The sequence below is a fragment of the Typopeltis vanoorti genome, chromosome 12, assembly GCF_054136105.1.
Source record: "Typopeltis vanoorti isolate ZY-2024b chromosome 12, IOZ_Tvanoo_1.0, whole genome shotgun sequence".
NCBI lineage: Eukaryota > Metazoa > Arthropoda > Arachnida > Uropygi > Thelyphonidae > Typopeltis > Typopeltis vanoorti.
The window spans coordinates 100,522,537-100,542,804 of NC_143560.1; the positions used below are offsets into that span (position 1 = coordinate 100,522,537).

The following is a 20,268-nucleotide window of genomic DNA, read 5'->3' on the forward strand; positions in this document are numbered from 1 at the left end:
ACCCACAGAGTATCATGGAAGAAAACCACCATGCTCCACCACAGCAAATTTAAGAAAGAGAGACTTTTCTTAGAAGCAGCAGCTCTCAGAAACCAACCAAATCTTAACAAATACGGTTGCATTAAGCTTCCGAAGATTTGGGAAACACTCATCACCAGAGGTCCCACCTTACATTCCAGGCCACCTACTACCGTCCTTAGAGGGCGCTCCACCTAGATAGGACTTTAGTGTCACCCACGTGGTTGTGCTTAGTATTGTAAGTTTTTGTGTGCATGTTACATTAATTGTTTTTGTAATCCCTGTAGATGTCCTAGTGACTAGGACGAAATATAGGAAGTATTAAATTCTATTTTAATTCTTTTTGAGTGTTGTAAAAAATCCATTAAACCTCCAACATAATAATCTTGTGCATGGCATAGTTACCCAAGTTACTTCCTTGTTTGTGGGTCGTCTCTTACCATATTTCATACATCATTCCATTATTTTTCACCACTAACCAATGTAAGTTTTTAAACCACTCACTGTTAATACCCCATAAGCGGTGTTTAGATGCACGTTTCATATTTGAAAGAGACTCCGCAGAAATCGTCGATTCTATTGCTGGTTTGGTGTCTTCGCTACTATGCTTATTGGTTTCATCTTTCTTAAAATAACTTAAGAGTGTGGTTTTCTGACTTAACTTTTTACTCATTATGGGATAATTTAATAAATACAAAATATCATTGAATTGTGCACTGACAGTAATACCTGATGCACATAATGCACGTTATGTCGCAATTTTACTATTTATAAGTATTAATTACTAGGAATGGGAATTGGTATCACTCGAGACTGACGTCATAGTCCTCGGGAGTTTCGAGAATTCCCCGAGATCACAACTATATTTGATGCGTAGGCCTATTTTCTTTTACAAAATAAAATATTAAATACTTGACTCACGATCTTCAGACAAAAACCATTATTAAGAAAAATAAACGTAGACTTTTAACATCGATTTTTGCCTTCAATTCTAATTCACTCAATTTTCACAATTTATTTCTTTCAAACATCAAAATTATGTCTCTTTCGTAAAAGATCCTCTTTACAACTGACACTGTTGTATTCAGATACCGATTTTTGTCTTCTTCTGCATATACGGATTGGTGTGCATCAAAGTGAATATCCGAATCTCTCAAGATTGGCTTGCAATGCAAGAAATTGAGCTGGTCTCACGAGTATCGAGACTCTCCGGTTCGATTTCTCATCACTATTAATTAAAAAATGTTTTAAATTATTTTTCAATTCTTGCTCATTATTTAGCCATGTCAATTCACAACATTAATTAGCCAGGCGGTTTGCCCATTCAAACGGTCCTGGGGAGAACATAGCATCTACCCAACAACATGAAAATTAGCCTTTATCCAACCTTTACCTAAAGAGGGAGATAAATCACCCTAAGTATTATTCTGTTGCTGTCATTTCAATAACCATGTTCACTATCTGCAGAGCCATCAATTACATAGCAATTGCCAATATGGATTCTGCCATTCTTGTTCTTTAGTATGCCTTCTCGCTGACCTTACCTACCTTTAGACACAGGTCATAGAAACACATGGAGAAACCCATGTGGTTGCTCTTGATATTTCAAAAGCCATTTGATCATGTCTGGCAACAAGGCCTTCTGAATGAGCTATCATCTTATTCTTATGGTGAACATGTCCTATGCTTTGTGATTGGATTGCCAGCTTCCTCTCATTAGACTTCTTTATTGTTCTCTCCAGGGTTCTCTACTTTCACCCATGATCTTCCTCCTTTATATCAATGATCTGTCTCTCTCTGACTTCAAATACTATTCATAATCTTGTTGACAGTACTTTCATTCCTCTTCTTAATTCAAGAAAGTTTGTAGTACTCAAAGGACTGAAGCCTCAAGATCTTCCATAACCAATGACTTAAATACTGATTGCCTCAGAACCATCATGATGATAACTTAGTGAATTTCGGTGCCATTAAAACTCAATGTCTTATTATCTGCAAGAAAAATCCTACTTACTTTTGATGTCCTGATATCCTTTCAATATCAGTTATCCTGGCACAAACCATATTATATTAAGTCTCTAAACACTTCTTTTTTTTTTTTTGTTCAAAACACTACGTCTCTTCTGCACAACTCTGAACACTTTTTAAGTCCCAGATCTGACAAACCTTGGAACATTGTTCTTACATTTGGGATGGCACACCCAAAACCTTCCTTAAAATTGTCGATGACATATAGAAGAAGGTGCTCCACTTAATAGATGACCTCTCCCTCTCTCTCACACATCAGTCACTTTTCCATAGGTGCTCTTGTTTCTACATTCTGCCTTTTCTATAGGTACTTTCATGGGCATTGCTCCACTTACTTCTAATTATGTAAGAACTGTCCACATGGTTGCCTAGTGGCTATGCGCTTCGCAACCATATGCCTGGCTGAAGGAGTGTCCTAGGTTCAATTCCCATCAACAACGTGAGGAGCTTGAGGAGCTTAAGGATCTTCCTCAACCATAGCCAAGTTAGCCGGTCTTGGGCATGGACAGCAGGGTTCCTCCCCCCCAGTTTATCTGGGGTTTTTCATCCCACACTGGCCCTGTGAACACACATGGATACAGTCAGGAATACTTAAGACAATCCCTTCAGCCATAGGTATGAATTATCAGCTATGCCGGTCCCGAGCCCGGATAAAAATAGGGGGGATTGAGGTGGTGCCATACCTCCCCGTAAAAGGGGCTCACGGCTGTTGAATCACCATACGAAATGAAATGAATGAATGAATGTAAGAACTAGAGCAACCACTGGCCAGCAGCCATGAATTGTTCAACTTTAAACACACCAAACAAAACTTCTCATCATCTTCCTTCATTACATCCACCTCTGTTTTTTGAAATAGTCTTCCCCATACAGTTTTTCCCAATAAATACAATCTCTGACTTCTTAAGAAAGTACTCTCTCTCGCCCATGGCACTAATGTGCTATAGATTATGTGGCCTTTCGTGTGTGGACAGGTTACAAAAAAAAAACTTAACTGTAGTTAAGATAGATATGTACTAACTTAGGAAAATACGTAAGGTCACCTTACGAAACTTTCATAGTTTCTACATTCGGCTTTGAAATAATGCCGGATCTAATATCCACTTTGCTTATATAATTTTGCATTGCCGAACTGAAGCCTTTTGCCTCTTTATTTTATTAAAAATAAGTATTGTTTGATATATTACAAAGAATAAATGTACTTAATATTTTACTATGGGCAACATTGAATATACAAGTATACAAAAATAATGAAATAATAAATAAATAAATATAAAAATATTACTTCTTTTTCCTCAACCACTTGACCACACATGGCACTGTTGTCTTATAAGTATAATATAAATTTTAAATAACGTCTTCACACATGTAAGAGAAAAGTAAATATAATTTATTACTCCTATATATTGTGCTCAATATGTTATAAGCTTCTTTCAAGGAGAAGGCAAAAGAACTGGTAACAACATTCAGATTCTGAATACAAGAACAAGTCGTACAGCAATACATCATGCAGTTATATGCATGCTGTATGACTTACTCTTATATTCAGAATTTAAATGTTGTTACCAGTTCTTCCTGAAATAAGCTCATGATATATTGAATGAAATACAGGATGATCAAAATTATTAAAGTATCCCTGATTAAAGCCTTGTGGAGCATAATCCAGTGATCCAAATCCTGCAAAACTTTGCAGGAACACATTGTGAATCATGCAGAAGCGATATCTGGGGGGAGTAGTTCTAAAATTCACCATCAGGGAGGTTGTAAACACCAACTGCATGGAATCTGCATATCATGCAACTCAGGAGGGTTTAAAAGGATAGACATGTGATTTTCCCTTCATTCTGGTTGTTAATAATACTATCCACAATGATGGTACTAAAATTGTTTCAGCATGCTTTGTTTGTGAAGCTATACTACCTAAACAATTGCAATGTTGCAGCACTCCACAAATTTTGTCACCCGAACAAATGTCAATGAGATCCACTATCTCCATGTGCTCTGCAATGAATGATTAGTCATTTGAAGAAACAGGATCATTGAGAGTTTGACTTGGCAGAGGTTGCAAGCTAATCAGTTGACAACAAGTGAATGAAGTTGCTACTGGTGTTGTGGAGCAGGCCATGAATAACAGCACTGGTTTCTGCAGTGGACATGATCGAGACACATGGATGTGCCTTATACAACTGTCTGGAAAAAACTGGTTTCATTGCACAGGATACTGTTATAATGCATGCTTATTTGGAAAAGTACAGAGGAAATTCAGAAATGTTTTGTTCTCTCTCTAGTAGCATGGTCAGAGGCTCCAGATAGCAACCTGTCTCCAAAGAATACCATTCATGAATAGTTTCAACACCTTTATATCACTACTAATATTGCATATATATATTTTTAACCAGTGTCAGGAATTAATACATTAATTAAACTATATAAGGTCAACAATGTCAGAGGCACTTAGCAGTTTAGCTATTTCTTTCTACAGAATGTAGAAATGCATGTTTTAGTTATTATACTAATTACTGAAATATTTACATCAAGCCTGAAAGTAAACCTGTTTTGCTAGCATGATTGGCAGAGTGGTTAATGTACCCATTCTCTGCCCAACAGACTGCAGGTATGAATTCCACCAGGGAATGAATGCTTATGATTGTCTTTAGGTGGGAAATGAATTTCCCTGTTCTCTGCAAGACACTCCCCATTTAGAAATTGTAAGAAACATTTATAGCACATATGTATATATTTTTTGAATTTTTTCTTCTCTGTTCCACAAATATATATATATATATATATATATACAGGGTAATCAAAATAAAGTATTCCTCTCTTAGGCCTTGTGGAGTGCTGCCCAGTGATCCAAACAAGGTGAAAAAGTTTGCAGGAATACATTATACATCATGTGGAAGCGATATCTGAAAAGAAAAAGTTCCAAAATTCACCACCAGGGGATGCTGTGTGATGTACCAAATGTAGATATAGTAATTTTTCTGGGTGTGTTAGAAGGAGAAAATTGACACAAGCATAAATGACATTCTTAGATGGCAAGAAATTATATTCTTGGTTTAATCCTTTATCCATGTGTAAGCAAAGTTTGTGCATAGAGTAACTTCATGACTGGGCAACTTGTATATAGACACTAATAACTTCACATCACCTGCCTTAGTATTTCATAATGTAAAGCACATATCCTCACATACATGTATAATGCTATGCATTATGGGAAGGTCACTGCCTAGACCAGTTTCGACCCTGGGGATTTTTCAAAGACAGGGTTTATCAGGATTATTCTGAAAACTTGCCAGTGCTAAAAGACAGTATGTGCACATCTATCCCAACCAGCTGTGCTCTGTCATTGAGCACACTATACAAAGGATGCAGTTTGTGGCATATCAAGAATGGCAGCACATTTACGGGGGATCAGATCAAGTGAACGAGGTGGCCATGCAGTGGGAAGCACACAGCTGATTACTCTGGCTTCTGTAAAATGTTCTCAAAGAACCTCTTGTACGAATCGAACCAATGTGTCGAGTGGGTCCCATCCTGCATGAAAATGACTGAATCCATGTACAAGCACTGCTGTAGTGTGGCACAACAAAATTGTTTATCGCATTGCCATACCTCTTGGCAGTAACTGAGCACAGGACTCAACTGGCAAATGTCCTCAAATAAGAATGATGCATTGATAAACAAAGCTGTAAACCCACACCAGACAGTAACTTTGGGTCAATGAAAAAGGAATTTGTTATATTGCATATGGGTTTTGCACAGTCGATACCTGGCAATTGTTGGTATTTCTGGTCCATTCAGGTGCAGGTGAGCCTCATCTTCCCACAAAATCACCCACAGCTACACAGCATTCAACTCCACTCAAGCAAGGAATGTTAAAGCAAATGTCAGTTGAATTACAGTTAGGATACTAGATTGCTTACAGTCCTAATTATAATTAAGTCCAGGATCCTAAATGATGATGTTATAAATAGAATACAGCTTTGATATAGTTTTTTTTTTCACTAGAGGTCAGGTCAGTAGAATAACAGTTGATCAAATTGTTAAATTATGGATTAGGCCACCACTTTTGCAGTATTAATACTATCTATATAATGATATTGTTATAAATAGAATACAGCTTTGATATAGTTTTTTTTCACTAGAGGTCAGGTCAGTAGAATAATGGTTGATCAAATCATTGTCACTTTGGCTTACTGTTTGAAATGTAATGTAGCTTGTTTATATATATATATATATATATATGTGTGTGTGTGTGTGTGTGTGTGTGTGTGTGTATACTCCAGATGATGACCTTAATATGAAGGTTGAAACATCAGGAAATTAAAGTAATTATTTCTAACACAATTGTAGTCTCCATCATTTTACTGAAAAAAACACTGTCTTTTTATTCACCAAAGAAAGCAAGTGAGGCAATTTTAGCCCTAACTTTGAAGACTGAGGGACAGTCAATCTCCACCCTTACCCTATCAGATAATAGCTGGCCCAAGCTCTCAATGATTCTCAATGGCATCGAGTAAAGAGAGTACAGCAGACAACTGCTGCAATCTTGTGGTTCCTAACTCTAATGCAATATAACATTGTCTGAACTATTTGAATTTAAACTTTTCATACAAACAGTGAATTAAGCAGTCGAAACATGAGCATGCCCTCACCCAGATGAGGCCTTGAAGGGAACTCAGTCAATACATGCCAAGAGACACATTTTATTTAAAACTTCCTATAGATTTTAGAGGGTTCAGAGGAGAGTGACTCTGAACCCTCACTTGTGAGGGTTCAAAGTTGGTGAGTGATGTAAACAAATACTCCCTACATTGATAGATTGAGAGCTTTTGAATTGCAGAGGTTGGTTGATAGGCAGAGAAGAGGAGATATGATAGAAACATTTAAATTACTAAAAGGTTTTTATAAGATTGATGTAGGGGAAATGTTTCGGCTGTGTGATAGTGATGGAAGAACAAGAGGTCATCCCTGGAAATTAAGGAAAAGTGTGGTTAACAAGGGTGTGAAAACGAGGTTTTTCGCCTGGAGGGTGGTGAATGAGTGGAATGCATTGCCGAACTCAGTTGTGAGTTCTTTGTCTGTAAATGAATTCAAGAAAGGATATGTTAGATATTGTTTTGATAGTTTGGGTCTCCCGCTATGAGTCTATTGACCCCCATGGAGATACCCATAATAATAAGAAGAAATACTGCAGGTTCTACAGTCAATGTTCTTGAGTTCTTGGATTAAAACCCCAGTTTCCAGGAGAAACAATCTTGTGAGTTCTTCATGTTCTTCATCTGTAAATGAATTCAAGAAGAGATATGTTAGATATTGTTTTGATAGTTTGGGTATCCCGCTATGAGTCTAATGACTCCATGGAGATACCCATAATAATAATAAGAAATACTGCAGGTTCTACAGTCAGTGTTCTTGAGTTCTAGGATTAAAACCCCAGTTTCCAGGAGAAACAATCTTACTTCCCATGCTAAAGACTGACTAACTCTGGAACAGGTCAAAGAGAGGCTCACAAAAAGTTCATCTAGTTGGTGACTAGAATTGAACTTAGAATGGTCTTTATTCAGGTAGCCTAGCATTATAGATGTACACACCATTTCCAGAGCTACACAGGCCTGATTTGCATTATAATAAATTATAAACTTGAAAAACAATTATTTTAAATTAATGAATACAATTTAGTTATATGAATCCAATATACATACAGTAGAAACAAAAATTGTGAAATTTAAATTTCCAATAATAATAATAATAAAAAAAAAATGAATGATACGAAATTTATTGGAAAGTTCTGACTGCATGGTTTGAACTATTTGAATTTGAATTTAAACTTTTCATACAAACAGTCTGAATTAAGCAGTTGAAACATGAGCATGCTCTCACCTAGATGAGGTCCTGAAGGGAAGTCAGTCAATACATGCCAAGAGACACATTTTGTTTCAAACTTCCTACAGATTTTAGTTAATTTTAGTAACTAAAATCTAATTATTAATAAATATATGTATTAAAAATTAATTAAATATACACCTGCACTTATCTGTGACAATAATGACAAAAATATAAAAGGAAAATAGTAATCAAATTTTAAAAAAAAGTACCTCATATCCCCCCACCCCCAATCACCTTTTGCACACCGCTTTGGGAAACACTGCTCTAGTGGATGGGTTACTATAATAAATTCCTTTTAGCAAAGCATTGTATCTGAAGGGCTTTGGTGATGACTTTCACTGATTTGTTCTAGTCCATAAGATATAGTGAGAGTCAAGTATATTTATTATTACGTGACAACTTCAAATATTCATTGAGGGAAGGCACTCTATAACTCTGTGTCTCCACCATTTAATCCACCAACTGCACAGAACCACTACTCAATGCCATCTAATGACCACTACTACCACCACCACAACCACTAATATTTTTTGTCTATAAATTGCGTGTGTTCTAAAGGCAAATTTGATTTTCTTATTCATTATAAGAACATAACAAATATTATAAAATAACTAAAAATTGTATTTCTGTAGTGGATTGCTTAAGGGACAAAAAAAAAAAAAAAATAACTAGGAGGAGACAACCACATGCTCTCCAAGGAATATGGAGAACCATTGAGTAAGAACTGTTAAATTATCAGCCTGTTCTCATTCATTTGGATACTAAATGAATGAGAACAGGCTGATAATTTTACATCTACCCAGTACCAAATTGTATCCTGTGTTGGCTTAAAACTACAAACACAAACGATGGTAAAACCTAATAAAAAAATTCATGCTAGCTGGGATGTTGTCCAGTTAACAAGATCCATGTCCTTTTTTCAGAAAACTACAAAACGTCAGCCTCTAGAACAAATTCTGTCTCAGCAGAATTGATCACAAATGCCATTAACCTAAACAGTATCAATGTCAAAGAAGTGGAACTATCAGAAGAATATTATGTTGATATCATTAGTATGAACAAGATAAAGAAGACAAAGAAAGGCAAGATATTGCTTAAGGATGTTATATATTTGTGCAATAGCAATCAGGGAAAGGAAAGAGTTGATATAACATTTAACACTAAACATGAAGACAAACTTCTTGAATGGCAGGCAATTTCAAGATGTGGGCAAATATCAAAATGGGAAATGGAACAATTTGTGCAATTTAGAACAGAGAAAGTTTTACTAAGGAAGAAACAGCAGAATTTTGTGAGTCATTAAGAGAAGGCAGTTGACATAAAGAAAAAAAACAAAGGCTGGTTCTTGTTGGGGATCATCTAAAAAGCAGAGTAGAAAATGAATAATTGACATACAGAAATGTTCGGGAAAATTTGGAGAGCTAACAATAATAATAAGGATCTGCTAGATTTCTGTCCAGAATATAAACTAGTCATTACAAACATCATGTTCTAACATACAGATGTGCATAAATTCACATCTCAGACTGATATCGATAGTGATATCTTCACAGTAAGTAGTTCAGGATACAAGGTGCACTGCTTGGAAAGAAGTCAACGGACACCCCAAGGGCAAAGTGCATCATGCCATGTAACAAGTCGTGTTTGTAGCTGGTATAAATTGGAGGAATATGATGCTCCCAAGTCAGTAAAACTGTTTGCAGGTGAAATGGCTGTGAGAAGGGACTTTATGAAATTTGAAACAGGTATTGTGATAGGATGTCATGTTGCAGGTCTATCTGTTTGGCAAATTATTGACAAATTGGGCCATCACAGGTCAACAATCAGCGATACCATACTGAGATGGAAGCTCAGGGAGGATCAACTGCAAGTGCTTTCTGCAATGGACGACTCACCACTCTCGTCGACTGTAGGGCTATGAAGGATAATATGTAAAATCTGCCATTCATCGGCTGAGACATTCAATGCAGAATTCTGAGTATCGACTGGAACACGAATCTGCACAAAAACATTCAGAACTGAAATTCACAAAGTGGGTTTCCATGGTATTACCACAACATGCGTCAGTAGTACAACGAGCATGTACTATGGGACATGGAAGCTTGGAAAGCAGTGTTATGGAGTGACAAAACACACTACACCCCATACCAAGCAGATGGATGGGTATTGTGTGGCAGATGCCTGGTGAACATCTCTTACCAGAGTGCTAACTTCAACTATGAAATTCAGATGTGGTGATGTGATGGTGTGGTCCTGTTTTTCGTGGTTTGGCCTTGGACCTCTGTTTGTGGCTACAAACAATGAACTCCAAGAGTTATCCAAACATTCTGGACATTGCAATGCTTTCTACTTTGTGGTGTTTCTATGGAACTGATCATTTGTCTCTTTCAGCAAGACAATGCACCTGTTATAAGGCTGCTGCTGTAACTACATGGTTTGTGGACATGATCACCACCACTTGACTAGCCTCCACAGAGCCCTGATCTCAACCCTGTTGAACATCTGTGGGATGAACTAGAGCATTGGGTGAGGTCTGTCCTGTAGGACTGTTGCAGCCATCACAGTGAAAGGAGGTCCTACGTCTTTTAAGGTGAGTGCAATGGCTGTTTGTTTCTCACACTATGGTGTCCGTCGACTTCTTTCCCAACGGTGTATATAAGGCATTTGAAACAGGAAATAATCGCCAATTAGTTTTGTGGGATAAACATGAATATCATATTAAAAAGAAAGATATGTACAAAAATTTTAAAAAGAATCAAAGTCAAGTCACTTTCAAATACACACACACATACAAATATTATTGGATGAAAATAAGAATTTGAAAATACGAACCAAACCTTGGAAACTCAATGGCAAAACATGAAACAAATAAGCTGACTGGTTCAGAAAGGGAAGTATTGTCATGAAGTTCTTTTTGAGAACAGAAAATTCAGAGCAAGGGTAGAAAAGTCCCAGAAAGGAAGACATTGTATTCAAAGTTCCTGGAAAATAAGTTAGCAGATGTCCTCAGAGAATACAAAGAAATTCTGTACCATAAAATTAATCATAGATGATCAAGGTGATGAAAACTGAAGATAAAAAATATTCTAAAAATCTGGACAATGAGAGAACAGGGGGACAGAAAATATTCAGAAGAAATGCAAACAAGATTACATATCAATATTTGAGATAGATAAAGCCATTATTATTATTATTATTACGTTACACCTCCAGGGAGTCCAAAGACTCATCGAGGGAGGGCACCTACTCTACAACATTGTCTCCACCAACTACAACAAATCTGTAACTACCATCATCACCACTAGTATTTTCACAGACAATCACAAACATTCATGCCCACAGCAGGATTCGAACTTGAAGCCTTTTGACCGGAGAGCGGATACGCTGACCACTCAGCCAACCAGGCCAGTGGACCTGGATTTAGGAAATTAAGGACCTGAATTGTGGAAAGGTAGCTGGAGTAGACAATATTTGATGTTCAATAGGTCATTTTTGACCAGGCACTTGTCAAATTTCTGATCAAAATCAAGCTCTTATAGTACTCATCTAAAAAAAGGAGAAATAAAACAATGTCAGAATTACTGAACAATTTCCCTACCGAAGAACAAGCTGGGTTCAGACTAAGTAGGGATTGTAAGATTTTCATTTTAAGACAAATAGTTGTGAAAACATGGAAATATAACAAGTATCTGTATTTAATTTTGTAGATTTGGTAATAGAGTCTCTTTAGCTCAGTTGCTTTAGAAGACCACTTTGGTTGTCCCATCTATGATGTAAGGAACCCTTTATCAGGTGTTTTCAATCACATGTTGAGTTAACCTGTCTCATACAAGGTGGAGGATTTTTCTCCTGGAAACTCAGATTTTTTGTCCCTTAAAACAGGCAAACTGACCCCATGAACACACACACATCCATAGACATAAGATGCTCCCAGAATAAGGTTAACCAACCTATTCTGTTGGATTTGGGTTTGGTTTCAAATGCTTGCACAGTGGTGTGAGTCTACGAGTGAGCTAAATCAATAGGAGATTGGGAAAGCATATTATATGGTGCAAAGAGAAAAGCTCTTTAAAAACCCTATGATTATATGGGTAAATGAGAAATTATACAGAGAAATATAGAGCCCATACTTAAGCTGTAAATCAGAAGGTAGAATTGAAGGAGGTTGGGAAGAAAGATGGTTTGATGAGAAAAAACAGTCTATGATAAGGGTGCATATTATCTCTACTGCTATTCATCATCTATATGGATCGTGTTATGAAAGTAAATAGCATTAAACCTGATATCAAAATCAAAAATATTCAACACAGTTCTTTTTTGTATGCAGATGATGATTATACTACTAAATAAATACAGTACAACTTAGGACTCTTTAATTAAATGTAAAAACTGTTGTAACAAATGCGATATGAAAATAAACAATAAAAAACACATTAACTATGAAAACAGACGAACATGGAAAACATGAACTGCATTTTCAATGTAAAACCTATAGACTAAGTAAAATACTTCAGCTATTTAGGTATAATTTTTAGTGAAGATGGCAAATTAAACTTGAAAATCAATAATAGAATAAACAACCCTAGCATAGCTGGTTGCAGGTGAAGAAATTTTTATCTAATAAGAAATTAGCCATAACAGTAAAGTCTTATAGAAGATAGTGTTCAAAACAATTTTAACTTACAGATCTAAGAGTTGAGTTAGAAATACAACAGTTGATCAAACATTAGAGAACGAACGTCCTCCTGGAAAAAATTAGGGGAGTGCACAGATGCCATGAATGGCAGAATCATGTTAAAAATGGAGATATTAAAAAGGGAATCCAAAACTGTTAGCACTCAAGAATTGATGAATGGAGCTAATCTAAACTAGTGTTATCACTTTAAACAGAAGAGAAACTGTTAGCAAAACAGCTAACTGTTCCTTTAAAGAAAAAGAAAAAACTAACTGTTCCTTTTTCAGAATGAAGAACAATTAGCTACGCTAATTGTTCTTCATTCTGAAATAACATTTGATTGGTATAATTCATTTCAAATTACACATCATTTCAAGCCTATATCAAATTATGTATATCAAAGTGATTATATAAATACCTGATTGGGCCCACGTCTATTGCAAGATCACATGATAAATAGCAAGAACCAATCTATGGACTTATTATTTATGGACATGTAGTACAATCAATAATCACTGCTGTTTATACAAAAGTATATTGCAGGATATATTCAGGTGCATATAACAGATCCTACATTATAAACCATCTCACTCTCCTAAATGAAACACAGCCTTTGAAACGACATCCTCATACCTAGAAGATGACATAACAGTGTATTCTAGCAATAAATTTCACCATTCATTTCTTCCCATTCTACTTTAACTAAACTGACTGGATGATCAACCTGAATATCCTCTGTTTGCTCAAAATTTGGGGTCACCTGAGACAGTTTGTAAAAGCCTCTAGATCTTCCCCGCTGACCAAAGAGTCGTCCATTTTTATGTATCTCTTTGTGCCTACTAAGATGGCCAACTTGTTTAAAACGGAAACCACAAGTTTCACATCTGTAAGGACGCTCATTTGTATGAGTCCTCAAGTGAATATCAAGAACTGATGAATGTTTGAATGTTTTTCCACAAGTAGAACATGCAAAAACCCTTTCAATATGAATGCTTGTTTTGTCACCAATAATTGCCCATCTACCACGTTTCCCATATAATCTTCCCCTCTGGTGTATTTCTTCATGTTTCCTAAGGTGACCAACTTGTTTAAATTTCAAACTACAAGTCTGACAAGCATATGGTCTTTCATTTGTATGTGTCCTAAGATGTATATCCAAAAGTGATAAATATTTGAAATTCTTGCCACATGTTGTACACATCAGTGGCTGTCGTGGTCGATTACTATGTGCTGTTACTTTAGGCGGTTTTCTTTCTGAAATTACAGCCCATCTACCTCGCTGAGCAAAAAGTCGCCCATCTTTATGAATCTTTTTATGTCTAGCTAAATGTCCAGCTTGTTTAAATTTCATACCACAAGTTTCACAGCTGAATGGTCTTTCATTTGTATGAGTTCTCAGATGAACTTCAAGATTAGATGCATGTTTAAACTTCTTTTCACAGGTTTGGCAAGTATAAGGTCGATCATCACCACAAACTGCAGCATTCTGTGAAAGTCCATAAAAATTTGAGGTCTTTCTTCCACGGTGTCCTACGGTTCTGCCTTCTCGGTGAATCTGTTGATGTTTGCTCAAATGTCCTGATTGTTTGAACTTCAAGCCACAGGTTACACAGGCATAAGGTCTATCATTTGTGTGAGTTCGAAGGTGGGCATCAAGATTTGACAACTGTCTGAATGCTTTTCCACATACAGAACATGTAAATGGCCGTTCATCATAGTGAATTCTCAGGTGTTGTTTAAGACTGCTAGGAGCTGCAAACTTTGCTTTACATATGTGACATTCCAACGGGCGGGCACCATTGTGACTAAAATTGTGAATATCTAAATCAGCCCGCTGATTAAATACTTTACCACACTGATGACATAAAAACCTAAGTTCATTTTGTTCGATAGTATTTTGTCCCACTGGATGTATAGAATCTTCTTTTGCAAATAAACACTGTGCACTTTGATATTTTTCTAAAACCATATGGTGGAGTGGGGAATTTGTAGTTACAGGATCCACAGAGGCATTGTAAAAGTTGCATTCACCAACTGAAAATAAACACATTCTGATTAACATACTGTTATTAGGAGTTAAAATAATTCTATTATATGCATAAGCTGTCAAAATTAAAAATATGATCTAAAACTAAATTTCATATATGTATATATACTTTAATAAATATGGAAGGATATCTATGATATAGTGGGATTTGCTCTCACAGAACAGATGTAAAGAGAGCAGAGATGCTATCTACTCAGCCATCAAATCAGGATAACTATTTCCATGAATACATTCAAGCCTAGCCGAATCTTACCTTCAGCCAGCATGAACAAGAATATCAACAACATTCACAACCAGAGGAAGTGTGCACTAAAATAGCAACTTATTTTGGACTACTATGAAAACCTGGTCGCACATGCATTATGATGATACAACATAATCAAATGTGAGCCAGATATCACCTGGTTAAACATGTCCTTTCACCCTGTTTTTTCATTGGTGGAACTAGAGTCAGTGTTTTGTGAATTGTGCTGATACAGTGGCTCTGAAGGAGGATTTCAATAGCCTGCAAAGTAGGTAAATGTATGGTGATATCAATTTAATATGAAATGTAAGGATTTAAAGGGATTCAAAAGATGGAATGATGCATATTCTAATGGTGAAAGTATATGCAAGAAGTTGGAAAGACAAAAGATCATGTGTGTGTGTGTGTGTGTGTGTGGAGGAGTGATTGTCAACAAAGAGCTGGTTCAAGAGCCATGCTGCAAAAGTTGTGAGGTTATTCAGCAGACTGCTGCAGTAGTCAAAAAGATGCTGATCTGCAGAAAACAAAGATTTGTTCCACTGTATTCAGCCTTGACCAAATTAATGTGAAATACTGTGCACAGATTTGATCACATGAATTTTAAGGGAGTAAGGAAACATTAGAAAAGAAAGATGATATCAGGGCCTGAGAACATTGGCTATGAAAATAAATTATATCAAATAACAGATAGATTTGAGAGTTGGTTAGTTCTCAAATCTCAAAAGTTCTAGGATAGTTCAATAAGGATGTACTAAGAGGAAAACATATAGGTATATGATGTTTTCTCTGATTTTTTTTCTCTTTAAATACAGCCGATGAGGTCAGTGTGTTATATTCTTCTGTTAATTGTGTTCTTCTGGCTGGTTTGCATGTTTTGTGGAAAGAGTTTTCTGTGATGATAAGAGAAGAGAAGAATAAGAGGAAAGGGAACTGCTGTCAATGATAGTCAGAAGAATGTCTGTTCAACATGGAAATAGTGAGAGTGGTATTGAGGTAGCATGGAGAGATATTTAATGGAATGCTGTTATAAGCCTGGAAATGTAAAAGTGCAGTGGTAATTATTATTTAGCGGTAGTAATAAATAAGAGAAGAGTGATGATTATGGATGATTTCAATTAGAGAAATTAGAATAGAATGACGAGATAGCATCTGGAGGCAAAGAAAATTAACTTCTTGAAATATTAAAATAAAGGGCCTAAAAGGCTTCAATCTGGCAAAAGTAAGTTATTTATAAAAAGGATATTATATCCATTTTTTATTTACAGCCAAATTCAGAATTTTCTGATTGTCTAATTTATCTTAGGTAGTCAGCTACAGGGTGTTCGGGATAAATTTGACAGTTTCGTAAGGAAAAATAAAATCTTCTTTGTATCTATTAAATTTAATGAATTGACAAAAAAACATTACAGGCAGAGTTAATTACAATACTATCAACAAGATTTACTCAAAATAACCACCATTAGCATCGATCACAGCTTCAATTCTGCTTCGGAACCTCGAACAAGCTGATGCTACAGTCTCCCTGGGAAGGGCCGCAAAAACTGTTTTAATTTTATCCATTAACTGGGCTTTTGTATTACTGGAAGTGCGATTGGTGTCTTTTTCAACTGCGCCCCATACAAAATAATCCATGGGGTTAAGGTCTGGGGAGTTTGGAGGCCAAACATTTGGACTGGTGAAGTCGTAGAAATTTTCAGACAACCATTTTTGACTTTTCCCAGAGGTGTGGCAAGGGGCCGAATCCTGCTGCCATACATACGGCCTACCATTGGCTACCCTTGTTATCCAGGGCTTGACTACAGTTAGCAACTCCACGAACAAAGCCCGAATTCCAATGCCAGGGTTCTTCAACACCTGTTCCTGCAGATTTGTGAGGAATTCTGCTGTACGAACGCAATCAGATCATCTGCTAGGGATCTTTCTTCTTGCTACATCCTCGTAGTCACCATTGCAAGTCTCTAGTTCATGCTTGATTGTTTTTACTGTATTCAGGGAGCATTGGGCAGCAGTCGTAATATCCTTATTTTGATGGCGGGCACGAATCATCATGATACAAGTTATTCTCTTCCATGATTCAGGTGGGTTCCAGCTATCCATCCTTTCTGACATCTTGTATATGAATGAAGAAGGGTCCAAACTTTTAAATGAAGAGAAGTGTGTGTTAATACATGTAACTTACGGAAAAATATAATTAATTATAAATATGTCAAATTTATCCCGAACACCCTGTATATTGCCATATCTTAAATATATATTTACATAGAAGAATGTGGTAGTGATGACCTCTTGTTCTTCCTATCTCCCATCATTTTATGAAAAACCTCTTCAATGTTAATCTGATAAGAATCCCTTACCAACTCATGTTGCTATCATATCACCCCTCCTCCTCCTATCCACCAAACTCTGTAAATTGCATCTTCTCAACATTTCTTTATATCAACATCCCAGAGACCAGACAACACCTTAGTCAATTGCCTTTGGACCCTTTCCAATACCACATCATCTGTTTGAAAACTGGGTGACCAAATCTGTGCACAGTCGTCTATATGTGACCTAATAAAGGCCTTATACAATGAAATCAGAATTTCTTTACTTCTACAAGTTAGTGTCCTCTAAATTTTAAATCCCTATCCACCATCACATCCAAATCGCTCTTATTTCTTCGAAATCCATTCAAATGCAGTCCAATAGGTAGGTATGTGTCTTTTATCCATGAAATGTGCACCAGACATCTACTTACAAACTACACACCATTCTTCCTGCACAATCTTCTCAGAATCATATCCCTTATTCTTAATTCAGTCCTATCAATACTGTAACAACAGACTCACAATCTTTACCTTCTCATTCTTCTTTTCACTTCTTCCAGCAACTTTTTCATATCTTCTCTCATTGCATATTTCTTGTTTTTCATATCATTTATGCCTGCCAAAACAATCAACTCTTACTTCTCTTCTCGGCGTACTAATCTGCTTGATCTCTGCACCCGTGAAACATGCTTTTTGTCATATTCTTATCAAGTATATCTCTAATCATAGAATCTCCATACAGTATATTCTCTTTACTTCCGGTTTCTCACTCTTTCATACTCTTCTCATTCACTCTTTTTTTTTTTTCATTTTCTTTCCTGCTGTGTCACATGCTAAATGTTTCAAGTTGCTTGAGCTAATATTCACAGGACTCCATGTAAGCATGCTATTTGTCTTCTCACTGCCACTTTACTTCAACCACTTCTTTCATACATGTATTCATATTTTGTCCACTATAGCTCACTCCTACTACATTCTCTGCAACACTTTTACTATAATGACTTACATCATTAATAACACGTGTGGACAGACTTATGTGTTCGTCGAACATGTTGTTTATTATTTTAACGGTATAATAGAACACAGAAACTAAGTAAATAATTAATTTATTAACTTGATGCTGATATTTCGCTGGTATTATAACCAGCATCTTCAGAGCACAAAAACACTGTTTGTCACAATACGCGAGACTAAAACAACATGGTGTACCTAAACCAAAATTGTAGCAGCAACACAAAGACTAAAGTCCTGATTTTGGCACCCTCTATCTGAAAAAAAAAAAAAAAAAAAAAAAAAAACTATCATATATTACTAGAGTCCTAGAAAAGTGCTAGTTTTTTCTTAATATGACTGTCTCCCAGATCTTTGGCAAGTTAATACAGCCATATTTGTTGAGATTTGGAGTGTGTTTTAGGGCTTCTGTCGCCTCTAAGAACAATCTCTCTGATTTATACGGGTTTCTATTTGTCTTCTCACTGCCACTTTACTTTAACCACTTCTTTCATACGTTCATATTTTGTATTCATATTTTGTCCACTATAGCTCACTCCTACTACATTCTCTGCAACACTTTTACTATAATGACTGTTCCAATGACAAGGCTCTTACTGCTGAACTGACTCACTTACGCCACACCTTCTTGGCCAACGGCTACAATCCACATAAAATAAACAAAATACTAAACACGCCTAAGAAACCCCTCCCACCATCCACCACAGAGAACTACAACAAAACAGTCACCATCTCTTACATTAAAGGCACATCCGAAAAGATCTCAAGAATTCTCAATAAACATAAACTACGCACTACATTCAGACCATGTAGCAAATTAGCCACCCTCATCCGCTCACCCAAGGACAGCATTCCTCCTTTATCACATCCAGGAGTCTACCAAGTACCCTGCTCATGCAATCAAGCCTACTATGGTCAAACAGGAAGAACTGTGAATATCCGCATCAGCGAACATAAACGATACGTCCGGAATTATCATTATGGGAAATCGGGCCTAGCAGACCATGCTCTGGATACCCCTGCACACAGGATCAACTGGAAAAACACAAAAGTACTACACAGAAACCCGTATAAATCAGAGAGATTGTTCTTAGAGGTGACAGAAGCCCTAAAACACACTCCAAATCTTAACAAATATGGCTGTATTAACTTGCCGAAGATCTGGGAGACAGTCATATTAAGAAAAAACTAGCACTTTTCTAGGACTCTAGTAATATATGATAGTTTTTTTTTTTTTTTATTTCAGATAGAGGGCGCCAAAATCAGGACTTTAGTCTTTGTGTTGCTGCTACAATTTTGTTTAAGTACACCATGTTGTTTTAGTCTCGCGTATTGTGACAAACAGTGTTTTTGTGCTCTGAAGATGCTGGTTATAATACCAGCGAAATATCAGCATCAAGTTAATAAATTAATTATTTACTTAGTTTCTGTGTTCTATTATACCGTTAAAATAATAAACATCATCATTAATAACAATCATCACTTCATTCTCCCTCTCTTTTTGCAGTTGTTCACAAAAATATTTCTGACACATCTTTACTCTTGTTTTCATATCATAAGTCATTCACCCTTGGCAATAAGTACATTAAGCACGCATTACACTGCCCAAAGTTCCTCATATTAAACTCTTTGGAAGTATTAGCCGCCATTATTCTTCTACACATTGATGCTATGTGCAAACATTTTTTAAAAAATATATACATAATAAGACTTACAAAACAAACACGCCCAATCACACAGTCATAAATTAACAAAATATTACTAATAACAATCAGTAATATGAATGGTTTCTAAAAGAAATAACTTATCTGTATGACATGCTCCCTGCAACACTCCACTAACTGCCCTCTAGCATAAATAAAGTGACATAAAATTAACAAAAAACAAGTTCTGTGGAGTCAGAAAATAAAGATACTAATGAAAGTATAGATAAGAGAAATAAAGTAGCTCTCTTGGACTCTGGAATGTTGGTTATGAAGTGAGATTATAGGAATATAAATTATACAGTTTGGCAAATATGCAGAAAAGAAGTGATATATTATGT

General features: G+C 36.2%; 1 protein-coding gene across 3 annotated transcripts in view; it reads right to left on the reverse strand.

Annotated features, from left to right (window-relative positions):
* LOC150101067 (uncharacterized) overlaps window positions 1-20,268 on the reverse strand; it is a 69,551-nt gene that overhangs the window by 24,330 nt on the left and 24,953 nt on the right. For all 3 annotated transcript variants that reach the window (XM_090401258.1, XM_090401259.1, XM_090401260.1), the window contains exon 2: window positions 13,032-14,647. In XM_090401258.1, the coding sequence (XP_090257384.1) occupies window positions 13,272-14,647 (1,376 nt within the window). In that variant the 3' untranslated portion in view covers window positions 13,032-13,271. The remainder of the gene's footprint in view (window positions 1-13,031; window positions 14,648-20,268) is intronic.